The 25379-nt window shown below is 35.3% G+C and overlaps 1 protein-coding gene across 1 annotated transcript; it reads right to left on the reverse strand.

Annotated features, from left to right (window-relative positions):
- Window positions 1-2416: 2416 nt before the first annotated feature.
- On the reverse strand, window positions 2417-24826 carry LOC145611357 (delta(14)-sterol reductase-like). Its single transcript, XM_081666681.1, has 14 exons — window positions 24671-24826; window positions 24450-24567; window positions 24260-24330; window positions 23580-23636; window positions 16414-16505; window positions 8268-8315; window positions 7626-7746; window positions 7493-7539; window positions 6737-6818; window positions 4590-4666; window positions 4323-4442; window positions 3599-3673; window positions 3317-3513; window positions 2417-2657 (listed from the first exon to the last, which is right to left on the reverse strand). Exons 1-13 carry the CDS (start codon window positions 24716-24718, stop codon window positions 3360-3362), a joined length of 1110 nt encoding a protein of 369 aa, XP_081522807.1. The 5' UTR covers window positions 24719-24826; the 3' UTR covers window positions 2417-2657; window positions 3317-3359.
- Window positions 24827-25379: the final 553 nt, after the last annotated feature.

The raw sequence follows: 25379 nt of genomic DNA on the forward strand, positions 1-25379 counted from the left end.
TTCATTTCAACTCTATTCAATTCAGCTCCAATTAGTTCAGTTCAGTTCAGTTCAGTAAATGTGAACAGAATCTTACATCGCGCTTTTATATTTAGTTTGAAAAAGGATATGAGATTTGATTATAAAATAATAAAGTGATGCGGAAACACCTTATGAACTTATAAAGTTGTAAATCAAAAATATTTTCTCTGTACTTCACTTTCCTTCATTAAAATAACAAAAATGAAGTACACGTATCTTTTATTTTCTATATCTTTATTTCGTTATTACCTTTTTGGAAAAACGGTGATGCCAATTTTAGTAATAAAAATTATAATTGACGACATTTAAGCCTATTTTTAGGGTGCAATCACAAAATTGGACTCATACATTTCACTTGCCCATTACTTTCTTAGAAACTATCTTCAACTTCCCTCACATAAAAGCAAAGAATTTAAAATTGGTGGGGGGGGGGGGGGGGGTGAAGAAAGGGTTTGGAATATGCATTGGAGAAGCAGGATAGACCATTAGCTCCATGGGTGCCCTTTACCCTTGTAATTATATGAGTCATCTTCTCATACATGACTCCACACATAAAGGAATAACAATTTGACTTTTACATCATTCATATACTCCATTTTGACTAGCTCTGATGAATTATAGTTAACGAAAAAAAGTCATGTGTAATTTTATGAGATTCACCTCGGCTTATACTTTATTAATGGTAAATGTTTATTTTTAGGGAAGTTCTCAATGGTAACCTTCTACTTTTGCTTATTTCCAATGGTAACCCATTTTTTTTTTTTCGATTATCTTTAATAGCACCATACTAATAAAACTTCTCAACCATGACTTTATTAATGTTTTTCTGTTAACTTTCTGTTAAATTTAACTTACTACTCAATCATGGTTTAACTATTTCAATTAAAATAAAAATTTTAAACCCATTCTCAAGCAGCCCGACCTCCATTGACAACCAGCACCCCCAATCCCTCCGGTCACCTTCGATCAACCACTGCCGCCAGCAATTCAAATCAAATTCATGAGAATCGAAGGTTAATTCCTCTATTATCACTAGTCCCCGCCGTCGACTCATTCTCCAGAAAGCAAAAGTTCTGCAAATTGATGACCTGATGGTGCCATGGCTATTCTTAGTGGCTTTTCCACCCCCAAAACTAAATTTTTACTTGACCTTCCCAGTTCCCAAAATTTCGGTCAAATAATCACTAAATTTATAAGTTCCACTAATCAAAAGGTAACCCCAAAATCTCATTTCTGGGTAATGAAGATACATTTGCTAAAAAAATTGACGAACCCACAAATTTGATAGCACCTTTCTTTGATTTAAATCATGAAATAATTGATGTTCTTTTTTTAATTATGAAAAAATTGATGTTCTTGTTTAAATTTCCGGCGAGAGGGGTTGATTGAAGGCGAACGGAGGAAAGGGGGTGTTGAATGACGATGGCCAGCGAGGATTTTGGTCAGTGGGTGGCGCCTGGGTGATTGTCAATGGAGGTTAGGGCTGTTTAGGAATGGATATTTTATTTTATTTTTATTGAAACAGTTAACCATGGTTGAGTAGTAAGTTAAATTTAACAGAAATTTACCGGAAAAACATCAATAAGGTTACGGTTGAGAAGTTTTAAAAGTATGGTACTACCAAAGATAATCGGAAAAAAAATAGGCTACCATTGAAATTAAGCATAAGTAGAAGGCTACCATTGAGAATTTCCCTTATTTTTATATATTAGTATTAACAATATTAGTAATTAAAATAACATGTTGACAAGCAACGAATGTGAAGTATTACAAGTAAATAAAAACAAGAAAGTATATTGTAGAGGTTATTTGAAATGACGTAAAGACATCTTACGACCCACAACTGCTAGGTATTCCAAGAGATGAGAAATTTCCTTTACTTTGACTGCAATAGATTACTAAGACAATGTTTACTTTGATGAAATGACATTTCATTTAACTTAAACTAGTACACCAAATACAAATGTCCAATATCTAATAAAACAATTCAACGCTCTACCTCTTCTTCAAGGTAACCTTCATATATTGACTATTTGACGAAGTACTTCAATGTTGTTCCATTTGTTCCACCAAGCTTGTCTCATTCAAGAAGTTCACTTTTGTTTTTTTTGGTGATTAGAGAGCCACAAGGGCAGATGATAAAAATCAATCCTAAGATCTTCTAAAACCGAAAAAGAAGCTATAATCACTTAGGCTATCACTCACTCTCAACAAGTTCACAAATTTTAAGAGTTGGTTCATTTGATTTGATTTTTTATCCTTTGCATTTACATAGGTTGCTAAAGTTATAAATTCAACGAAACATCCATTTTACCAACATGGAATAACCTTCTTTTTTATGGTGCTATAGAGGAGGAAAACCCTACAAATTTGATGAAAATTTAACAACTAAAAGTAGTGTCATAACAGCCACTTTATTTCCTTCTTTGTAGCAATGAATAATACGAAAATCCCAAACGTCTCTCGAACCACTTGACACGTGAAAATGATCGACACTATTGTAGCTTTCTATATCTTGTTATACAACATTCTTCAATATTTGATATACACCTCATTGTCCATTTGCAACTCTGGCTTTGATCGCCTGTAGCCCAGGTTGGCCAGGTATATGACTTCGTATTTCGTATGAAAATATCCTACATTATTAAACCAAAACTGTGTTAGTGTTTAAAACCTTAGATCAATGAAATATAACAAAGTGAATTGATAAACTAACAAATTTGAGTGACGAAAAAAATTAAACAAACAAATCACAGATACGCCAATGTTTCATGAACGAGATTGTACAAACAACGTACACAAAACGTCGAGATCCAAACTGATTAACCAAGAGAAATAAGCAACAAAAGACCAGTTTACAGATTTACTGGGAGTAATGCTATTTAATGAATGACAGTTTGGTAATTCTAGTTGAGCATGCCACATCCGTTACCCTCCTCTATGGTTCGATGTTTAGCTTACGGCATGGAACAAAAGAAATACAATTAGATAGCACAAACAGGGATACAAATTGTACAATTGAACAAACAATGTACACAGCACGCAACAATCCAAACTGATTAACCAAAAAAAAAAAAAGAAGAGTAAAGCAATAAAACTATAAGACCTTTCAAAATTAATTACAGATTTCTGCTAAGAGCAACAAATCAACCTAAAACTTCAATGCTTAAGAGATGATATGCCAATAGTTACTAAAAAATTGGAAACCACACTACTAGGGTAGTAGGAATGATAATATGAGGCTCATGTACGGACAAGAAACCTGATTTGGCATGGCGGTATTAAGAAGAGGTACCTCTCACTGACCGTACGGAAGAGAATGTTGATGGTGTAAAACCCTAATAAACATATGGTAATATTCTCCAGGGCACAATTTTACAGTACTCAGCCCAAATATCTTTGTATTTCTCTGCACATCGAGCTTCGTCTCTTCTCTCTCTCCAGATCAGCAAAATAAGAAGATATGTAGGATAAAAGTAAGGAATCGGGGAGCTGCAAACACGAGACAACAAGTCAATAAAGCTATCAGGCCCATACACAATTGCAAGCATTATGAGATTGAGAGCATGAACGTCACCTAATTCCACAGGGTAAACTGAAGGATAGTGCCAACAACAAATCTCCTAGATAATTACAGTGTCTAGCGATTCCCCTGAAACAGAAAAGGTAAGTTATCAAGATCAATGCATCATTACAAGAAGTGTATATTATTTTGCTATAGTCATGCAAAATGTCTATGCATTGGCAACAGGAACTCTTCCATGCATCCATTTCTAAAGTTTCCGCAATTTTATACAACAATTGATATATGTTAGTATTAAATTCTTGTAAACTTCTATTATTGACAACATACAAGTATTATAGCAATATACAGCAAAACAAAATATAAAAACCTACCAAATTAAGCCTTTTTTTTATCAATACAAAGCACACAATGTCACAAATCTATGCTGATGCGCATTAGCTAAACAGGGAAAGTGTTCTAGCTTGTTCTCAGCTACTGATTTTAATCCCTATCTTGCGAGCAAAGCAAGGATGTGGAGAGCTCTGAGCAAGAAATAATACAAGAGGAGACTTCGCACAACCAAATTTTACTTGTACATTCAGCAATCAAGTGTTCTCTAGCAATTTGCAATAACAAGTTCAAATATTCAACATTAATCTACCATCGATTTCTCAAACAGTTGCACCATAAAATAATAACAATTAAAGATTTTCTAAACACAATTTTATTCATCATTTCTTATTTTGTTATAAAGCGAAACTTCAGAAAATAAAAAAATCAATTCATGGAAACTTACCAATAGCCAGAAGCAAGCAATTTGCCCCCAATGACCTTAGGAGGTTTGCCCCATATCGGTGCTTTAGGATTCTTCTTAAACACGTGCTTCTGCCTGTTAGCTCCCCTAAAGATGCGGTACCTGTCCAAATTAGAACGTGTAATTAAGAGTTACAGAAATCTCCAGTCAGGGGTAGCTCAAAGAAAAGGAGACAAGAAATAGAAAGAGGAAGAGCACAAACAAGAAGACCAACACACAGGGCACCAAAAAATATTGAATGGTAATTACCCCATCAAAAAGACGATGCAATTTGCCACTACTGCGGCAGTGGTTAAATCCACCTTATTCCTCAAAAGCCACCACCCCTGTAAAAATAAAAATAAAAAAGAAAAAACGTTGGATCACCTAGTCTTCAAGAGAGGTAAAAATCTATATCTATAGTATACATTAAAAAAATTCCTAATAAAGCTTACCACGCCACATGGCACTCTCTCTCATCTCATCCATGTGTTAACATTTTATGTCGATTAAAAATATAAATGCAGTTGATACAAGGTTTGTACTAGCAACCTCAAATTTGATAACCAAAGACTTATCCACTAATATATGTTGTACTAGATGATTTTATTCCACAACAAAACCTAATTAATGACAAACGAGGATGTAAAATGAACATGTAATTACCTAAGGCATTGCACGGACCAAAACTAGTTACACTTTTATAACTCCCTCGACACCATTGACAAAAAAATTATATCCATATCCTGTATCCTTTAGCTGTCAAATTTTGTTTGTTTGTCTAGGTTAGTAGTGTCTCAACATAAAAAGTTAGGTTCAGATTAGTTTGAACAAGCTTCTGAAAATCCTTAACGATAACAATGACTAGTACAAGAGAAGTAGAAGCAAAAGCTATGAGATGAGACTTTGAGACAAAAACTGAAGAAAATATCGAATAGACAAAGATTGATTAGATAGCGAATTTAATTGGAGAGTGAACATGGACAATGGAGGGAGGATTTTAAAACCGTTGACAACATCACTAGATATAGACATGTGGAGAACACACAGACACTGCGCGAGCGCGCACGCATGCACACTAGACATGTGGAGAACACACACGCATGCACACGCGCACAAACACACACACGCACGCACACAACACGTGTAGAACACACACACACACACACACACACATGCACACGCATACGCAAGCAGGCAAGCACATGCACGCCACGCACACAATGTAAATTAGCTAGTGAGATGAAGTCAGATTTATCTAAATGTAAATTTAACATGGGCCATGATGCTCGACACGAATGATCATATTAAGGTGGGAGTACAGAGATAAGTATACTGACATAGATGTGTGGGAACACCTTACAGAAAAAAATTAGACATGAAGTTATTTGGAGGAAAGTTGGAGCTGCAAACATTGAGGATAAAGACATGGATGTATGGGAAGATTGGGAACACCTTAAAGGATAGAATTAGAAATAAAGATAGTAGGAGGAAAGTTAGAATTGCAGACATTGAGGATAAAATAAGAGAGAACCGATTGCGTTGGTTTGGGCATGTTAGACGGGGATCAAAAGATGCACTAGTAAGGAAAGTAGAGGGTTAGGATAGGGGGTCTTTGAAGAGATAGGGGAAGACTAAAAGATAACTTAAATGATATTAGGTTAAGAAGAAAAAGAAAAAGTTTTTAAATACTTGCTCCGCTTTCCATTTCCGACCGTTTTTAAATACTTGTTCCATTTCTTTGTTTGAAAATGTTTTACAATATTTAATTCATTTCTCTCGACTAGTAGGACCCAATAGAATTATATTTTGTTACCTTTAGATTCTCTCCTCCAATTTACCTTCCACTAACCCCACTACCTCTATATTTTGTTACTTTCTCCAATTTCACCTAAAACTCCGCACATGGAGAAATGGAGCAAGTATTTGAAAATGGAGGGAGTAACATTCAGTGGAAGGAGAGAAACATAGTTGGCGAGTGTGGGAGATAAAACATTGGCTTAAGACTATGAAATTAAGCATTGTTTAAATGAGAAAGATGCTTATAATGAGAAGGAATCAACGATCACGATGTAATACAAGCCATTTACTTTTGTGCACACTTTAATAGCTGAATGTGCATATTTTTTAAACTGGATGTGCAACTTTTTCATCACGTGCATTATATTTAAATATAACGTGCATATTTCTACATAAGTTTCCCAAAAAACTAATTGTAAGTTTAAATTGAACATATGCACATTAAACTAAAAAATTAGTGTACTTCTGTTTTTGGATTTCCTCTCTTGGTAAACTCATTCCAAAATCAGGAAACAAAACATAGAAACAAATGAAGGTGAAGAATAGCGGCACAAATTGCTCACATAGCAAAAGCAATGAATGGTTCCGGTGAGGATTTTCAAATAATCAAAATATACCTGGATACTAAATGTGAAAGGAATCCACAAAAGATCCCCAAACACCAGCATAAAGCCCAATCTCTCTGCAATAATGTCCCAACTACAAAATTGAGAAGATACATAATTTAGAAACAATTGTACTCCAAATATTTCCAAGTCACACCTTGAGTGTGATAAAATGAGCAGCAACAATCCCAGTTTTCAAGATTCATTTTCACTTCAATGCATCCCACAATGATAGTGTGCAGGTACTATATGTCACATACATGAAGAAGACACATTTTTTTTTTTATCATAGATAATTTGGCTGTACCAAGCATTGTAGTCTAAGAGCTCTTAAGACACCGCTTGATTTTGAGTTGTATTACACATTAAACACTGACGTAAGCTTCTATTAGTTAAAAGATCACTCTTTTCCATTCGGATTGATGAAATTAAATATAACTACGAGCGTTTTAGAAATTAATTTAGTATTAAAATAAGTTTGGCTAGAGACACAACACTCTCAAACCCCAAAGAAGGAAGAAGGGAGGAATAAAGATTCTCGTTACCTCCCAAAATAATAAATATAATATTTATAAATAAATAAATAACTCCCTAATCTTTTTTTCTAGGTGGACTAAGTCTACTAAGATGTGAAGACAATCAAAACAAAGCCATTCCTCACCGCATAAGCAAGAAAGTATAAAAAAAAGTTCATCATAAGGCATCCAATATCTAAGGCCTAAACTTTCATTGGAACTTAAGAGCATAAAGAGAAGGTGATGCACTTACGTAGAAGTCATGTATTCCTCATAGAAGAAGTAGTCCAGGATGTAAAACTGAAACAACATATGAGACAATAAATTTTCATCCCTTAAATATAGAAAGTGACGGTCTCAGCAAGAGGATCAGAAAGAGGCATTACAGTGCAATATAGCTGGTATAAAACCATAGACCGATTTAAGTTGCTATCTTGTAAACTTTTAGCCAAAATTGAAAGATTAATAAGTAACCATCCCAGCATCCCAGCTCTCACAAAGAAAAATCTGCAAACAGAATGATAAGGCATGAAATATGTTTACTACACAATGTTGCTCAATGCATAATAACTAGTCAGTATACAATATCAGGCGTCAACTGTAGCAAACAAAACAATCTCTACATGTTCAGATTGAGCATGGCAAGTCTCTAGTCAACTTCTATTTGACAAGCCATGTACAGGAAAAAAAAAAGGGAAGGGGGAGGGGGGTTAACGTGTACACAAAAGAAATCAAATTAGCAAGAAAAAGATCAAAGTGAACCATGTACCAGGCACTTCTGCAAGTTATTCGTATGCAGTATATAAGTCACAAATTCACAAGAACTGAAGAAGCATTAAAGATTATGAAGTAGAGGGCAGAATCCAAGAGAAGATTCAAGTGTATAAGCTTTGTCATCAAAAACTATAATTTAAACCAATGTCAAAAAGTTCATACAGAAGTGAATACAAATGTTGATGCATTAGTAGCATATCCTATAACTTAATCTACGATGAGTATTTCAAAAGAGTGAAAGTTGTAAGACATACTTGAGATCAATGCCCATAAATTGAGGATTCAGCTGTATTCCAAACCACCTATAAGAAATGAAATCATTAAACAGCAAGAATAAGGGGACCAAATCCTATGACCATATAGAATATAGAATGAAATTATTAAGCACTTCAAAATTGAAATTTGCAACGAGCGTGGATTGCTAAACAGAAGATTGATCAAACGGAAGGCTGAATTAGGATAGATTAGCTTAAAGCTTGCGTACAACGTTTAATGGCTTTAGGCCATAACTCTCAAAGGTTCTTCATACAATTTCTGGATGATTTCTCTACTTGTGACTGCTACTATTTATACTACTACAATTGTTCATAAGTGGACAAAAGCTTTAATTGTTATTTTACTACTACTTGTCTCTAGCTAAGTTACCATAGTAAAAATAGGCCAACAGCCCTGCTTTGCCACTAAGGAGCCGTTGCTTTGTGTTGAGAGTGGGAGGGTGAGTGGGAGGGTGAATGGGAGGGTGCCCTGTCCTTGGTGCTGCTTTTGTCTTCTTCGGTACACGACAGTGATTGGAGGTGGCTGGTGCATTGCAATACCGCCCCCCAAAAGCGCCACCTTGTCCTCATGGTGGAAGTCCGGGAACTTGGTCTTGATTGCTTCGGCATCTTCCCATGTGGACTCGAATTCCGGCACTCCATGCCATTTGATTAGTACCTCTAGTCCTTCGCTCCGTCCCAACTTAGGCCTACTATCCAACACTTGCTCGGGTTCCACCACTAACTCCAACTCTGGGGTGATTTGAATGGGAATTGTAGGTGAACTAGGAACACTACCCACAACTTGTTTGAGCTGTGATACATTAAACACAGGGTGGCGGCAGCAAGATTCCAGAAGTAACAGCTTGTAGGCCACCTTGCCCACACGTTGAATGATCTCGAACGGCCCATAGAGCTATAGAAGCGTGCAGCGAGCTTCTCAAAGGGTCGTCTAGCTAAAGAGCACTGCCTATAAGGTTGTAGCTTCAGAAAAACGTGATCCCCCACCTAAAATTCCACCTCTCTTCTCTTCGAATCAGTATTCCCCTTCATCACTTGCTGTGCACGCACAAGTTTCATCTTCAATTCTTCTAGCATCATGTCCCTTTCTTGCAAGACCTCCTCCACTTTGTCAGACCCATTCCTACCTTCATCAATTTCGGTGGGTCCCTTCCATATAGCACATTGAATGGAGTCATGTGGGTTGATGAGAAGAGGTGTTGTACGAATATTCCGCCCAAGGTAACCATTGAGCCCAAGTCTTGGGTTGCTATCCGGCAAAATAACGAAGGTAGGTCTTTAGTCTCTTGTTCACGACCTTCGATTGTCCATCCGTTTACGGATGGTACGAAGTACTCCTCTTGAGGTCTGTCCCCTGAAGCCGAAACAACTCCTTCCAAAAAATGCTCACAAAAATTTTATCTCCAATCCCATGAAATTGCACCACCTCTCTAACAAAAATCTCAGCCACGATATAAGCAGTAAAGGGGTGTTTAAGCCCTATGAAATGGGCATACTTTGAAAGTCGATCCACCACCACTAACACCGTATCCACCCCTTTGGAACGCAGAAGTCCCTTAATGAAATCCATCGTTATATCCTCCCAAACCTTCTCTAGAATGGGTAGTGTTGCAATAGACCCGTCGGAGATTATTGAGAGAGCTTGTTACGTTGGCAGACCGCACACCGCACACCCTCTGATGTAATCGGCCACATCTCGCCGCATTCCGGCCAGCTCCACTCTCTAGCCAACCTCAAGTATGTTTTTGTTTCCCCTTTGTGGCCTCATTCCGTTGAATCGTGGTAAGCCTCCCTCTATCGCAGCCCTCAATTTCTTAATCTCCCCATCCTCCTGAATTTCCTTCTCTAACACTTCCCAATCCACCGCTTGTAAAGTGATCAAGGCCCCACATTCCGGATTCTCTTCACCGCCACCCCTCCTAGACAAGGCGTCGGCCACGCGATACGAGATGCCAGGCTTGTATTGAAGATCACAATCAAACCGATCAACTTACGCACCCACTTTTGATATTCCATCCCCACCTCTCGTTGTTGGGCGATATATTTCAGACTTTGTTGATCGCTCCGTACAATGAATCGCCGCCCCAATAAGTAGTGTTTCCACTTTTGCACCGCTAAGCACACCGCCATCAGTTCTTTCTCATAAATCGACTTACTCCAGCCACCGAGCCCTAACAACTTGCTGAAAAACGCCACCGGACGGCCCTCTTGCATTAGCACTGCCCCTAACCCGAATCCGGAGGCATCAAATTCCACCACAAACACCTTCTGAAAATCAGGCATCACGCACTGGAGCAACAGTCATGGCGGTTTTCAATTTGTTGAAGGAAGCCTCTACGAACTCTAACCAACCAAAATTATCCTTCTTAAGATGGTCAGTATGTTGGATAAATTTTCTATAATATCCTGTTACGCCCAAAAAGCCTCTCAAGTCCCTTAAAGACTTTGGTGTGGGCCAACTCTTGATGGACTCAATTTTATCTTGATCAACCGCCACTCTTTCTTTGGAGATAATATGCCCCAAATAAGCTCCTTCACATTTTTTTTATCAGCAAATGGAGAGTGGGCCTTGAGCGTGGCTAATACCTCCTTCAAGTGACTAACATGTTCCTCCTTGCCCGTGCTATACACGAGGAGAATGTCGTCAAAAAAGACGAGTACAAATTTGTGTAAAAAGGGACGGAACACCTCATTCATCAAAGATTGTAAGATAACCGGTGCATTGGTTAACCCGAAAGGCATGACTAGAAACTTATAGTGACCTTAGTGTGTACGAAAAACCGTTTTATGAGTGTCCTCCGGCCTCACCAGCTTTCAAGTCGAGCTTTGAAAATATTTGTGCGCCATTTAGCTCATCCAACAATTCATCAATTATCGGTATCGGGTATTAATCGGGCACGGTTTCCTTGTTAAGGGCCCGATAATCTACACAAAAATGTCAAGAGCCATCCTTCTATTTTACCAAAAGAATCGGGCTTGAAAAAGGGCTACTAGATGGTCGTATAATCCCGGCGGTGAGCATTTCTTCGATTAACTTTTCGATTTAATCTTTTGGAATTGCGGATAACGATACGGCCTTACGCTTACGGGGCTGCTCCCTTCCTTAAGCACTTTGGCGTGCTCATGTCCCCTCATTGGAGAAAGCCCTTTCGGTTCATTAAACACTTCCTCAAAAGTAGCCCCTACCTCCTGTAAAAATTCAGGTATAACATTACTCTCCTTCTCCTGCCTTCCTTCCACACTATTCATCTCCAACAAAAAAACCCCCTTTTCCCTTCTCGAGGGTCCGTATCATCGCCTTGAGTGTGATACCGGTGCGTGCCAAGCTAGGATCACCTTTAATGGTGACTTGTTTCCCCCTCCATTAGAAACTCATCTTTTAAAGCTTCGAATTAGTCAAAACGGCCCCTAATTTCTCCAACAATTGCACCCCTAAAATCACATCCGAATTCCCTAATTGTAGTGGCAAAAAATCCTCATTCAACTCCACCTCCTCATTCAATTTCAAGCGGACACCGATGCATTGTCCTTGCCCCTTGATAGCTTCACCATTGCCAAGTGAAACCCCAAAGGTTCTGCCAATCCAAGGTGATCTATGGTGTGAAGAGATAAGAAATTGTGGGTGGCGTCGGGGTCGATCATCACCACCACGGGCTGCCCTTGAATGGTGCCAGTGAGTTTCATAGTCTTGGGATTGGTAATTCCCCCTAGGGAATTCATGGAGATGGTGGCGGGTGTTCCTTCCTCCTCCTCGGCTCACGGAGTCTCAAGAGCTTGCAGCTCCCCATTCTCCTCACACTCCTTGTCCTCCACAAGTAACACACTAAGCCCTTTTGCCGAGCAAACATGTGTAGGTCCGGTCCACCGACCGTCACACCTAAAGCAAAGCCCCTTCTCTTGTATTTCACTCTCCGTCAACCTTCTGACTTCTCCATTGAATCGGGATGAACTTGGGTCGCTCCGATTTTGATAGGTGGTGAATGATTGATTAATAGACACACTGGAAGTTTGTGAGTGGTTTGGGTGGGAATAGGTTGGGTTAGTGTTGGTTTGGGGGTTGGATCTGTACGGGTTAGTGGCCTGGGGGGTTGTGTTTTGGTTGGGCTGGACTTGTTGGAAATACGTGTTTGGGTGGGTATGGGCTGCCAACTCCCAAAAGGGTTGTAGCTGGACTACGGTTAAAATACGAATACGGCCCTGGCATACGCTCCACTTGTCTTCTTCAACCCGTTAACCCGGTTACGTTCTTCAACCTGTATGGCCAAATTTATCGCATCCCATAGGGTTAATGGATTTAACATTCGGATCTCCGCCCTTACATCATCCTTGAGCCCGTTAACGAATTGCCCCTTCATTATAATCTCCAGAACATCGGTCAAAGGCGACGCCTTCTCTATGAATGTTTTCCGGTAGTCCACCACGGTGGTGGTTTGCTCCACAGCGAGCCACTGCTCGTGGAGGGTTCCTGCATTTACTGGCTGGTACTGTGTGAGAACCCGAAGCTTCATGTCGTCCCAATTGAGGACCGGCCATCGACAATGTTCCCACTGGTACAACCGCAGCGCGTTGCCGTCCATGGCCACGGCCGCCGGCTGCAATTTTTCGACCTCTGTGAGCCGATAAAATTGGAAGTACTGCTCGGCCCTTAACACCCATCCATCTAGATACGAGTAGTTGAAGACCAACATATCTAGTTTGCGGAACCGCCAATTACCACGATTGTCATGGTTGCCGTTGTAAGGGTCGTGGAATGGATCATTGTGGTTGCAAAAACCTCCTCCCATTCCGGGCTCCCAGTTCTCAAAACGGATTTTGTTGAAGCCACCACCATTCGTCGGTGGTTCATTGAGCGGTTGCTCCACCTCATCGTCCACCTTTATGGGTTGCACCGGTTGTTTGCCTAGGGCTTTGATGGCCCCTCGAATCTCTTCCATGAACTTATCTTGCTTGCTCACCATTAGAGTGTTTTATTGATTTTAGGCGTTGCGAAAACAATCGATTCTTCCCTCAAGCACCTGCCGGACGTCACTATCTGTTAGTTGGTCCTTCAGCAAGGTCTACTGTAGAGAGTTCTCTCCGTCACCCAACTTCTCACAAATTTCCTCTACCCGCTCCTCGAGTGCGAGTGCGGCTACTTACTCTGGCGCACCGTCAATGGCGTCGGAGGCATGTTGGCTCTGACACCAAGTGCAACGAGCGTGGGTTGCTAAACAAAAGATTAATCATACGGAAGGATGAATTAGGATAGATTAGCTTAAAGCTTCGTACAACGTTTAATGGCTTTAGGCCATAACTCTCAAAAGTTCTTCATACAATTTCTGGATGATTTCTCTACTTGCGACTTCTACTATTTATACTACTACAATTGTTCATAAGTGGACAAAAGCTTTAATTGCTATTTTACTACTACTTGTCTCTAGCTAAGTTACCATAGTAAAAATAGGCCAACAGCCCTACTGTGCCACTAAGGAGCCGTTGCTTGTGTTGAGAGTGGGAGGGTGCCATGTCCTTGCCGCTGCTTTTGTCTTCTTCGGTACACGACAGTGATTGGAGGTGGCTGGTGCATTGCAAATTGAAAATCCATAGTCCATTCTGAATGTCAGTCTTGATCATAAGCATGCAAGGCACAACAAAGGGTACTCGAATTCAAGACGCAAATGTGTGAGACAAAGATGCATGCATTGACTTGTTGGCCACAAATCTCTGTCCATTTCAAATAAAGAAAAGGCTCACTATTCACTGGCTTTCAGTTACAGTGAGCTAAATTAAAATGTCTCATTAATATGTGCACCATTCTCGTTTGTTGTAAGATTAACATACAATTATCACTATGAGACAGGTCTACTTAAATGTTTTCTTATTGTTGCAAGTCTAAAGTTGGATATGCCAACCCCTTTACCCACATCATCCAAGGCCAGAACTGTTAAAAGGTACTGGGCAACATTCTTAACACGTATATGACTTCACAACACATCTTTGGAAACACACACACACACACACACAAAAGATGGCTTTGACAACAAAAAATTCCTAAGTTTTTTAAGTTTTACTTTTTTTAAAAAAAAAAAACATAGTCATGTGAGATCTTGTAAGATTCATAACAATTTACATCCTATAGTATCTACTAATAGATACTTTGAAATTTGATGGTTAAAGTTGTGCATTTGCGAATGTGAAAGTCATTAAGGTATAACTAAATAAATGGAGGAAGTAATGACTTTCTAATGCTCAACGTAGTAGGTAATAATTTATGTAGCAATGGTAGAACGACTGTGTACATCAATTAATGTTATATGAATTAATATAGGGGAAAAACCTTGGTTTAGGTTGAAAAGGCCATTAATATTTTTGGTAACAAGGCACCCTTTTTTTTTCATTTTTTTTTTTAATTCTTCTCCATAGTAAGTATAATATTGTATTCCCTCTGTCTCATAATAAAGTAATTGTTTGTGTTTTTCACAGTATTTAAGAAATAAGAGGAGAAAATGGATGGAGTACATCAATAAAAGTGAAAAGTACAATCATAGACAAAAGTTAGAAGAGAATGGAAAAAAGTACAAAGCATGTGCAAAATTCAAAGGTAAATTAGGAAATGAATAAAGTTAAAAAAAGTGACGATATAATAGTCTTTACATACTATTTAAAAATACAAACAGGAACAACATTTTGGATTTCCAAAATAGGAAAACAAGAACTATATTATGGGACAGAGGGAGTATAAGTTTATGCTAACGACAAAAAGCTCAAGTTGAAAGCATATGGTTTTGCTATGAACTATCAAGTAAACAAGTATGCAACATATTATTGTGGTTTTTAGAATAAGTTAAGCAAAGGGAAATAGGCAATCAAACAGATTATATTAGTTCATGGTAATGTTAATCAAGGAACTAAGCAAGATACAATATTATTCTTGTAAGAGGTGAACTCTCTCACAATATATACTACTCATTATACACAATATTTCCCTACAATTCTAACAAACTCTTATGACAATTGTCCATAAAGCTCAAATATCTTGATTGGAGGAGTGGGGGGTGGGGGATGATTCATGCATTACTCCCCGCCAAGCTAGATATAATTTCTCTCCAAATGAAATTATGAGTAGCTCTTGGGTCTATATGTAAGGATGCAATCGTAAATTCGTAATGTGAACGGTCATTGTCACTTGTTTAGCAAAGGTAGTATATAGTGATGCCACCTATTCCTTCAAGCCGGAAACCTATTCTTCAAGCGTTTCAACCCACTAGGTATGGCAGGTAAGCAACATAATTCGGGGGTTTATAATTGGATGTGTTCTATTCACTTGATTTTTACTTACTTATCTGAACCTATCCAAACTTAATTGATTCTGAATTTAACTTAACTTATCTGAACCTATTAAAACTTATTTTAGTTGTAATTTGAACTTGAGTAACCCTTATTAGAGCTTATTTTGCCAAATTTAAACTTATTTCCTGAACTTAACTTGTCTAAAACTTATCTAAACTTGCAAAGAATTATGCAAACTCATAGATTGAATAAGTTAATCACATAAAATAAGGTAGATACAATCTTTGTCTACTTTCAGGAGGTGGAATCTCTCCAAAGCAACTTCTCTCTAGAGACTCTACAATATTTCTCTACAATTATTCTCAATGTTTCCCTTCAATTCTAACAAACTCTTATGAAAGCGGTTGACAAAGCACAAATGATTAATCCTTTAGGTTTTATCACCCTTGATAATTCTTCCTTGCATATGTGATTGGAGTGCAGTTTTTTTCTCAAAGATCTTCAAGGTGCATTGCCACAACAAAAGTAAAAATCATGGCAAATTAGCGGTTAATTTGCATGTAAAAAGTTTATTTATTTGGTAATTCATAGGCAACTCGTAAACAAAACAAACCATTGTTTGCTCAAGATTATAAATTTATATTCTACCATATCTTATACTACCTCCGTTAATTGTTATGTGCAACTTTGGGGTATTATTTGTGAGATATAAAATATTCCAAAGTTGCACATAACATTTAACGGAGGTAGTAACTATTTTTCAAGACCATAATCTACCATGGTATGCACTATGCAGTACATCAAATTTTAAAAATTTACTTATTTTTGTTCATTCAGGCTAATGGGAAAACATTACCAGTCATGAATCCAATTTCCAGATACATGAGGCTTCAGTGATGAACCTTTGTCACGTGAAATACTACCGGCAACACAAAGTAACAAGGTTACCTGACATTAAAAATTACAGAATATTAGTTCAGAATGTTTTCAAGCTATAACGTGTACAAGTTAAATGTCAACCACAAAATACAAATCAATAACCATTGAAGAATCAGATAGACATTGCAACTTTGGAAAATCAAGATGTGTGATATCAAATGTAGAACAAACCCAATAATCAACAATTTAAATAATATTTAAAATCATTAGTATCTTTGTTTAATTTTTAACAAAGGAAATAAATAATCCCACCTTTGCCCGAACGGAAAATAACAAACCCACCTTTTATTATTTACAAGGCAAACCCACCTTTGTATGCCATCTTCTTTTAATGAACCTTGACTTGTTGGTGACTGAATTTAGCAGGTTGTATGCCACGTGTCAAATCTTAATTGGTACATTTCATTTTCTAAAAAAAAATACAAAAAAAAAAAAAAAAACTCTAGCCACCAACCTAACACCGTGAAACCCTAACCTTTACCCCATCCACCACCAAAACCGGCCGGCCGCCCTCCTTAGCCTCCGAAAATAGTGGGCCGTTGCGGGTTTTGGCGTGTTAAAAGGAGATTTCGGGTGGTTAGGGAGGTAAGGTGGGGTCTTTCAAGGTGGTTAGGGAGGTTGTGTGGTGTTTTTCGGTGCTCGTATGGAGGTTTCAGGGGTTTCCGGCGGTAAGAGAAGGGTTTTCGACGACTGTGTTGGTTTTAAGGGCGGCAGCTGTGGTGGTTTATGGTGGTTTCGGGGGTAGGATATTAGTCAAGGGTGAATTCGGGGGTGGCATTTGGTATAAGGGGGTTCCGACCGGCCATTTTCGGGAGGTTAGGGTGGTGGCCGGCCGATTTTTGCCGGGGCTAGGTAAGGGTTAGGGTTTCACGCGGTGGTTGGGGGGTGGCCGGTGGGTGGTGGGGTTTTTTTTTTTTTTTTACATATTTTTGTTTTTGTCTTTTAACTTTTTTATTTGGACCAATTATTGAGCGACATGTGGCTTTAAAAATTTTATTTAAAAAAAAAATAACTTGTTTAACAGGTTGTGGCCCTTGTGGGTAAAAAAGTTCATTAAAAGAAGATGGCATACAAAGGTGGGTTTGCCTTGTAAATATCAAAAGGTGGGTTTGTTATTTTCAGTTCGGGCAAAGGTATGATTATTTATTTCCATTTTTCCTTTAGAAAATACATAGTAACATATATAACAGATTAATAATGTGCGGGTATATATATATATATATATATATATATATATATATATATATATATATATATATATATAGGGGAAGGCTCTCGTGAGAATTTTTCTTATATGAGAATTTTTCTTATGTGAGAACACTCTTTATGTTCTAAATTTTTACTCGTATGTTCTAAATTTTAAATATGATGTTCTAAACTTTTCCTTATGTGTTCTAAATTAAATCAAATGTTCTAATTTAGTATTCACATGTTCTACACCATAAATTAGTTAAGTTTGATGTCATAAATTTTAAATAACTTGTTCCAAAATTTTAATTTATATGTTCTAAATTTTAAAACGTGTGTTCTAAGATTTTTAATTATATGTTTCAGATTTTAAAGCGTATGTTCAATTTTTTTACACGTATGTTCTAAATTCTTTACTCACACTTTCTATATTCTATATCAGTTTGTTCTAAATTTTTATTCACATGTTCATAATCTTAAATCAGATGTTCTAAATTTACTCATATGTTTAAAATTTCATAAAGCAAATTTTATAAATTTTTATTCACTAGTTCTAATTCTTAAATCAGATGTTCTAAACATATTACTCACACAAATGTTCTAAATTCTTACTCATATGTTCAGAATTTTAGTTTGAGTCACATGTTCTAAATTTTAACTCGCATGTTCTAAATTTTTACTCACATGTTCTAAATTTTTACTCATATGTTCTAAATTTTAAATCAGTTCTCATATAAGTATGAATTCTCACATATGAACCTATTCTCACCGGATCCCTCCCCTATATATATATATATACACACACACACACACACACACACACACATTATTAAGGGTTTTTTTTTATTCCACAATTAATTCATTTACTAAAATCAATAAAAAAAAATTATTAAAGCATAAATGAACATAAGATAACTCTTTACAAAGATACATTCACAATTTTAACAATCTTCATTCTAAAAAATCATTCTAAAAAACAATGAAATCTGTCCCAAAAAAATTTGAAATAGTGACAAGCATTTATATATATATAAACAAAAGTTATATGTTAGAAAATAATACTCCTTGTCGTTCTTTTTAGTGATCTTGTTTGGAATCTAACATTATTTAACAATTTTAGAAAATTTTCTAAATCATTCCCAAAATATATAAAAGAAGAAACAAAGTTATGTAGGTTCTTATTTGATTATTCTCAAAGAGTGCTTCAAAATTATCAAACTTTTACAAACTCGTTTATTAAGTAATAAACAAGCTTGAAAAATTATCTTAAGCTTGTCAAATAAATGAACAAAGCTCGAACAACTTTGTTGTTCGACTCGATAATATTCGTGAACAACTCATTTAAGTTCATTTATAAATTTGCTCACGGCCGATTATAGCTCGGTCAAAGCTTGCTCAAGCTCGAAAAATATTAAATCTACTTTAGCATATTTATATATCTTTTACTGAAGACATATAAGAAAGAATTATAAATTATTTCACCCTATATAGGCGAGAAAACCCTTACTTTATTTATTTCTATAGATTGAATAGAAACTTTTTATATAAAATTAAATGGATGCATTAAAAGTCAAAAGAAATCATTTTTAATTATAAATTAGGCTTGTTTAATAATTAAGCTAGTATTAAGTTTGTTTAAGCACGAGCTTAAATTAGAAATAAAAAACGAGCACATTCATGAACATAGTTCAAACAAGCTAAATCCTTAACAAGCCAAGCTCAAACAGGATTTTTAAAAGCTAAATCCTTTGTAACCCTAACGATTTGCATTTTAAAATGTGTGCACAATCATAACAAGATTATTGAAATGAAAATGTAGAGGGAATACCAATTAGCACATAACAGATGAAAAAAAAATATATATCTAATTTAATAGCAAAATTTCTATGTTCGATTTAATATCATCATTTTCTCATGCATTGAGCCTTAAATTGAATATTTTATTTAATATTATACCGAATGACATTAACGAGAATAAACTGAATATTTGGCGTCCAAAATTGGATTTGCATCTACCAATTCCTAATTTTTCAAAACTTGAAAGTTCAGGCATTTTTTTTTTTAAGTTCAATATATAACAACAAAGCTTTTTTAAAGCCTAAAAAATTTTAAAATTGAAACAATTATTACAAACTTAAAAAATGAAAGACCAAAAAAGTTACTCAAAAAATTAAAAAAAAAATGTATTTTTTGACAATAGGAATTGGTACCCAAAATTTAAGGGGACGATTTAATCCATTCTGATTCTGGCCTAATTTGGCAAGTTATCGATTATGTACACCATCATGTACTATTCATTTGGTCAAACTTAGATAAATATTACCTCAACATGTGATTTGTATTAAAAAAAATAAATAAATAAAAAAAAATAATAATAAAAATCATGTAAGGTTCTCTTAGATTCATTTCAATGTGCACTTTCATAATTTTAACTTTTTAAAAGTTCAATTATCATGCAATCAAAGATATTAAGTAAAAAATGTATACTAGATTTTATGAAAATGCAAGTAAACCAAAAAAACAAATATTCATTTCAAAATATAAATTCGAATTTTTTTATATTTATTAATGATACAATGAAATGACAAAATTCAATTCAAATGTAATACAAAATCTTAATAAAACTAAGGATAAATTGTAAATAATTTCCTCTCAAATCACCTAAAATTGATTTTACTACCCTTTTTTTTGTTTATTTTAAATAACCACCCCTTTAAGTTAAAAAAAATTAGAAATCACCACCTCTAAACTAAAAGTTCAATTTTTAAAAATTACTACAATGATTTCGTGGCACAACTTGGTCTATTAATTTTGGGGGGATACTTTGGCCCTTTGAGTTCAATTTAAGCTCATAATAGGAAAAAAAAATATTGAAAATGCCTCATTTTGCATATAAAAAATTACCTCGATTTGCGTGAAACTCTTAAAAAGAAGCAAACCTGATACTTTATTTTGGGTGTTTTGACCTCAAACTAGATCCATAGGACCAAAGCGGCCCTCAAAACCTTAATAGACCAAATTTGGGCACGAAAAATGATAAGTTTTAGTTAAGAGGTGGTGATTTCTAATTTTTTTTTTTTTTTTTTAAACTTTAAGGGATGGTTATTTAAAATAAACAAAAAAATGGGTGGTAAATCAACTTTAGGTGATTTGAGGAGTGGTTATATACAATTTTTCCTAAAACTAAAGTTACATTACATAATTTCTCCTATTTATTGAATGAACTACAAATAGGAGTTTCACCACCAATACGATTTGTTCTTTCGCTTCATCACAAAGGTGTATTACTAAAAGTTAATTTTCGTTGTGATTCTTTATACTTGAGTAATTAACACTACATTTCCTACACTCAAATTTCAGTCTTTTGGATTTTATATCGGAGTAAATAACCATACATAGTAATTAAGCTTAATGTGACTTGTGGGTATATTACAAACACTTGTAAGACATGTTATCATTATTAAAATAAAAAAAAAATGAAATTCTATAAAGTTCGGCAATAGAAGTACTAAGTATAAGAAATCTTAAGTTGAGAGTGTTGATAATGATGTTCAAGCCAACTAGTGGAGATGATAAATTATTTAAATCTATAAGATATTCCATTGATTTCAAAACAATAATGTAAGATTTTAGTCGGTTGACAATTTTATTTTATTTTATTTTTTTTTTTGAAATCACATACGAAGTATATGATTTGTATTGTCCAAATTTATTTCTAAGTAGATTAGTGCTCGTGCTTCGCACGATAGTAACAATTTTTTTCCATAATTAATTTGTGATTTAATATTAAAAAAAAAAAAATGAGGCAATTCATATGAAATATACAAATGCAATGTGTATAAGAAAATTGAAATAATAAGGCCAAATTATTAAAATTAATATTTAAAAATATTATACATTATATTGCATTAATGATGCATTTTTTTTCCAGAAATAACTATACAATGTACTTTTAAAAAATACGCTAAGTAAAATATGGAGTAACAAAAACCAAAAAAAAAATAATGATGACATCATATATTGTTTTGGCGGAAAATTTTTTAATGATATTTTGACATGTGTCAAAAATGATGCAAGCATGTTTTGTTTTAGTATTAGTTAATAGATTGGATTAGTGTGTTGTGGATTAATTCAGCTATCAAGATTAGCAATTGTAAATTTATAAAATTGTAGCAAAAGGTTAGATGCTTTATTTTATCAAGCATTAATGGCACAAATTTTTCAATAGATTTAGGTTATAAATCTCTCTTGTGACTTTGACTCTCATACAACATTATCACTATTTTCTACATACCTTCTACATTTAATGTTATCAATTTTAAGCAAAAGTTGTCAATTTGTTGCGGGTATTAAGTTCAATTTTATCCCAAATTAAAAACGGTAAATATAAAACCTTATTTAAAGAGGGGAAATTGGTTGTTTCTGTCGCAACCAAGAGGTTGTCCATGAATACTCCCAAAAAATTTCAAATCTTGTTATCAACCTATCTTATCCACAAACAATTCTGCTAATACAAGTCATTTGAATTATTTTAATTATAAGTCATTGATTATTTCAGGCGTCCGAATATGACGTTATTGTTAGTATCATGGGATATAACATTATATAACTTATGGCAAATGATCGAATTGTGGCAGTGTGTGAAAAGCGATTTAATCGTTATCATGAATTAGGCCAATACGCATTTGGAGAGAAGATTAGGTTATGGTTAATTTTCCAGAACAATTTATGTCAAGCGGCAAGTGATACTGTTTATAGGGTTAATAAATGTAATTTGTTAATGAAATTTATAATATTGTTCAATTTATTTTTTTAACAAATTTTTTGATTCATTCTTTTTAATCCACTAAGTTAAACTAATAAATTGTTGACATCACTTTAATTTAGGCTATTTTACCGAAATTATCAATTGCCACATATAAATATATATAATAAAAAAAAAAGTAATATAATGTGTGCCTCATATACGATAAGGCTAGGCTCAACTTGGTGCACCTCGCGCCTTTTGAAACTAAGATACAACCACTTAATTTAGTCCTCGCGTCTTTTAAAACTAAGATATAACCACTTAATTTAGTCTTATTAAAAAATTGTGGAAGTCTAGGTGAGAACGCAAGTATTCTGACAAGTGTATCTAGAGAGACGTGGAAAATGAGAGCTTATTTTTTATGAGAATAATGTGTTATAACGTGATGAGCTACATTCAAGTTAATGCTATACACCACGCCTATATATAGGTAAGCCCCTTAGTTATGGAATTTTCTAACCTCCTTATATATGTGGTTGGGATTATGCCATTTAGCTAGCTATCTAAAATTTTCTACATATTTAATTAGATAAGATACCATGCTTTTCTAGAATTCTCTATTCTAGAAGGTTATTTACTAAGGGCACCCCATAAGGGCCTGCAATTTCTCCTACATGCCTCATGCGTTCTTAACTTGTCTCCTTAGTAAGAAGCCCATATCACCTTATTTGGCCTAACATAGCCCATTATAACGCTTCCAGCAATCCTTAAAGAAACACTTAAACTATCTGATTTTCATTATTTAGTAGGTAAGAAGTTGAGTTAGGACTCTTAGGACCACCTAGACACTACATTATATCAAAGATTGCATAATAGCCAAATGTCTTCTAGCATAAGACAGCTCTTAAGTCCATGTATCATGAAATAAAATGCAACAAACAAATGCAAAGACTAGAGCCACAGAGAAAGAAATTTTAGTTGATGAAAGAGCATACATATTATATAGCAAGATAGAAGGGGGAACAAACGATTACACAGTCGATATGTTTGAGAATCAGCACAAGGAAAGGTGTATAAGTACACGTACACATATACAGAGGCCCTCAATACAATTTTATTTAATTTGTCAAGAGAAAGGCAGCACTTACAACAAAGCAGAATATAAAGGTCGCAGATAAAAGCTCAAGTCCCCTATCCACAATGACCTGCGTATGAATAAATTGGTCCAGTTACTGCAAGCTAAAACAGAACCACGAAACCAAAGAAGCAACAATAAATGCAGACAAAATCAAATACCTACGGAGTACAAGTGTGTTCATTTTTAATTTTCTGTGTTACTTTTCCTTGTTACATGGGTAATCATCTACACTTAAATAATCATGACTAAACAAATACGAAGTATAATTCTGTCCAATACAATGACTATAATTCCTCGTCTCATGATGGAGCCAGCTATGACAAGAGCAGCAGGTTATACTTCCAAACACCAACCAGAGCTCATAAATTTTTAGTTCAGCAATGCATGAAGCTCTCCGGCAGAAAATTACTCTTACAAGTACAATAACAATTTTACAAAAACACAAATTATCCATATTATTCGCTTTAATCATTTCACCTCAAGTACCTATGTGATGTCATAACCTTGACCCTTCACATCGGCATGAACACTTCAACACTTCGTTTGATGCCAAATAACGAAAATTAATAAATTAATTAACACAACCAAATGAAACACTTGAACATGTATGCACCAATGTCAGACATGAGTACCAAAATCCGAGTAACATACTAGAAAATGCATAATGCCACAACAATAGAGATTACATACTGTAGGTGATACGAATCCAACAGCAACCCCACCTCCAAGAAGCAACACCAACAAAGTCAATGACAACAAACCTAAAACCCAACCAAAAAAATCAATTTAATCAACGCAGAAAACCCCAATTTAATTACATCAAAAAAACAAAAATATAGAAAAATGTGATTAAAATTATGAAATAAACAGAGGGAAAAACCATTGCAACGATAATGGAGACGAGTGCCGTCGCTTAAAGTAGCGCCAAGAACAATCTTGCCGGGTAGAATAGACCCGAATATAGCTAAGTACCCAAAATACGACAACAATAAACCCACCTATAATTTCCATGAAATTATCGAAAAAAGATCAAAATTAATTTATGCAGCCGCAAAATCGAGTGAATTGAAGGTTCAAATCAATAATTAAGAATGAACTTACAGAGGTGAAAGAAGGAATGAGAGAGTGAAGAAGTGAATTTAGATCCATTTTTTTCTGAATCTTGTCTTTGGTTTCAGAGAAGACCAGATTTTGGTGTTGTGTTCTCTTGTTGATACAGAGAAGTCACAACTCACAAGCTCTTCTCGTCGTGGAGCCAAGGTACACTTAACTGTCAAATTGATTATTTCATTAATTTTGGTGAAACCAAATTTAGATTGGGATTTTTCACAAGTTTAACTAGTTACCTACTAGTACTTACCCATATCGGTACATTTATCACTCCAACATTTTTTTAATCCCTCATGTCACCCATGCAACCAACAATTAAATTTTTTTTAAAAAAAGTGGATACACTTAACTTTTAAGAAAAATTGTTTAACCATCTAAGTTTTTTTTTGAGGGAATTTTCATCTAAGTAATGGTCACTTATGTTATAATCTTGCACACAAATTTATGTTATACTACACAAGTATTGAAAACACTTACAAAATATTAAGTGTCTTTTATTTTTCAGAGTAAATTGCAACTCCATATCTTTACTTGTAGTACTAAAAACAAGCTGCTACCTTAAGTAGTGGTTTTAGTCTAAACCGCTGCCTAAGGTAAGTGGTTTGTCTCTAAATTAAAAATTACTCCAAATGTATTCCCGAGGCTATGTGGACTATATTTTCGTAAATAAGTTTTAATCCAATGCAAAATCGTAAATAAG

Source organism: Chenopodium album, chromosome 3 (assembly GCF_948465745.1).
Source record: "Chenopodium album chromosome 3, dcCheAlbu1.1, whole genome shotgun sequence".
NCBI lineage: Eukaryota > Viridiplantae > Streptophyta > Magnoliopsida > Caryophyllales > Amaranthaceae > Chenopodium > Chenopodium album.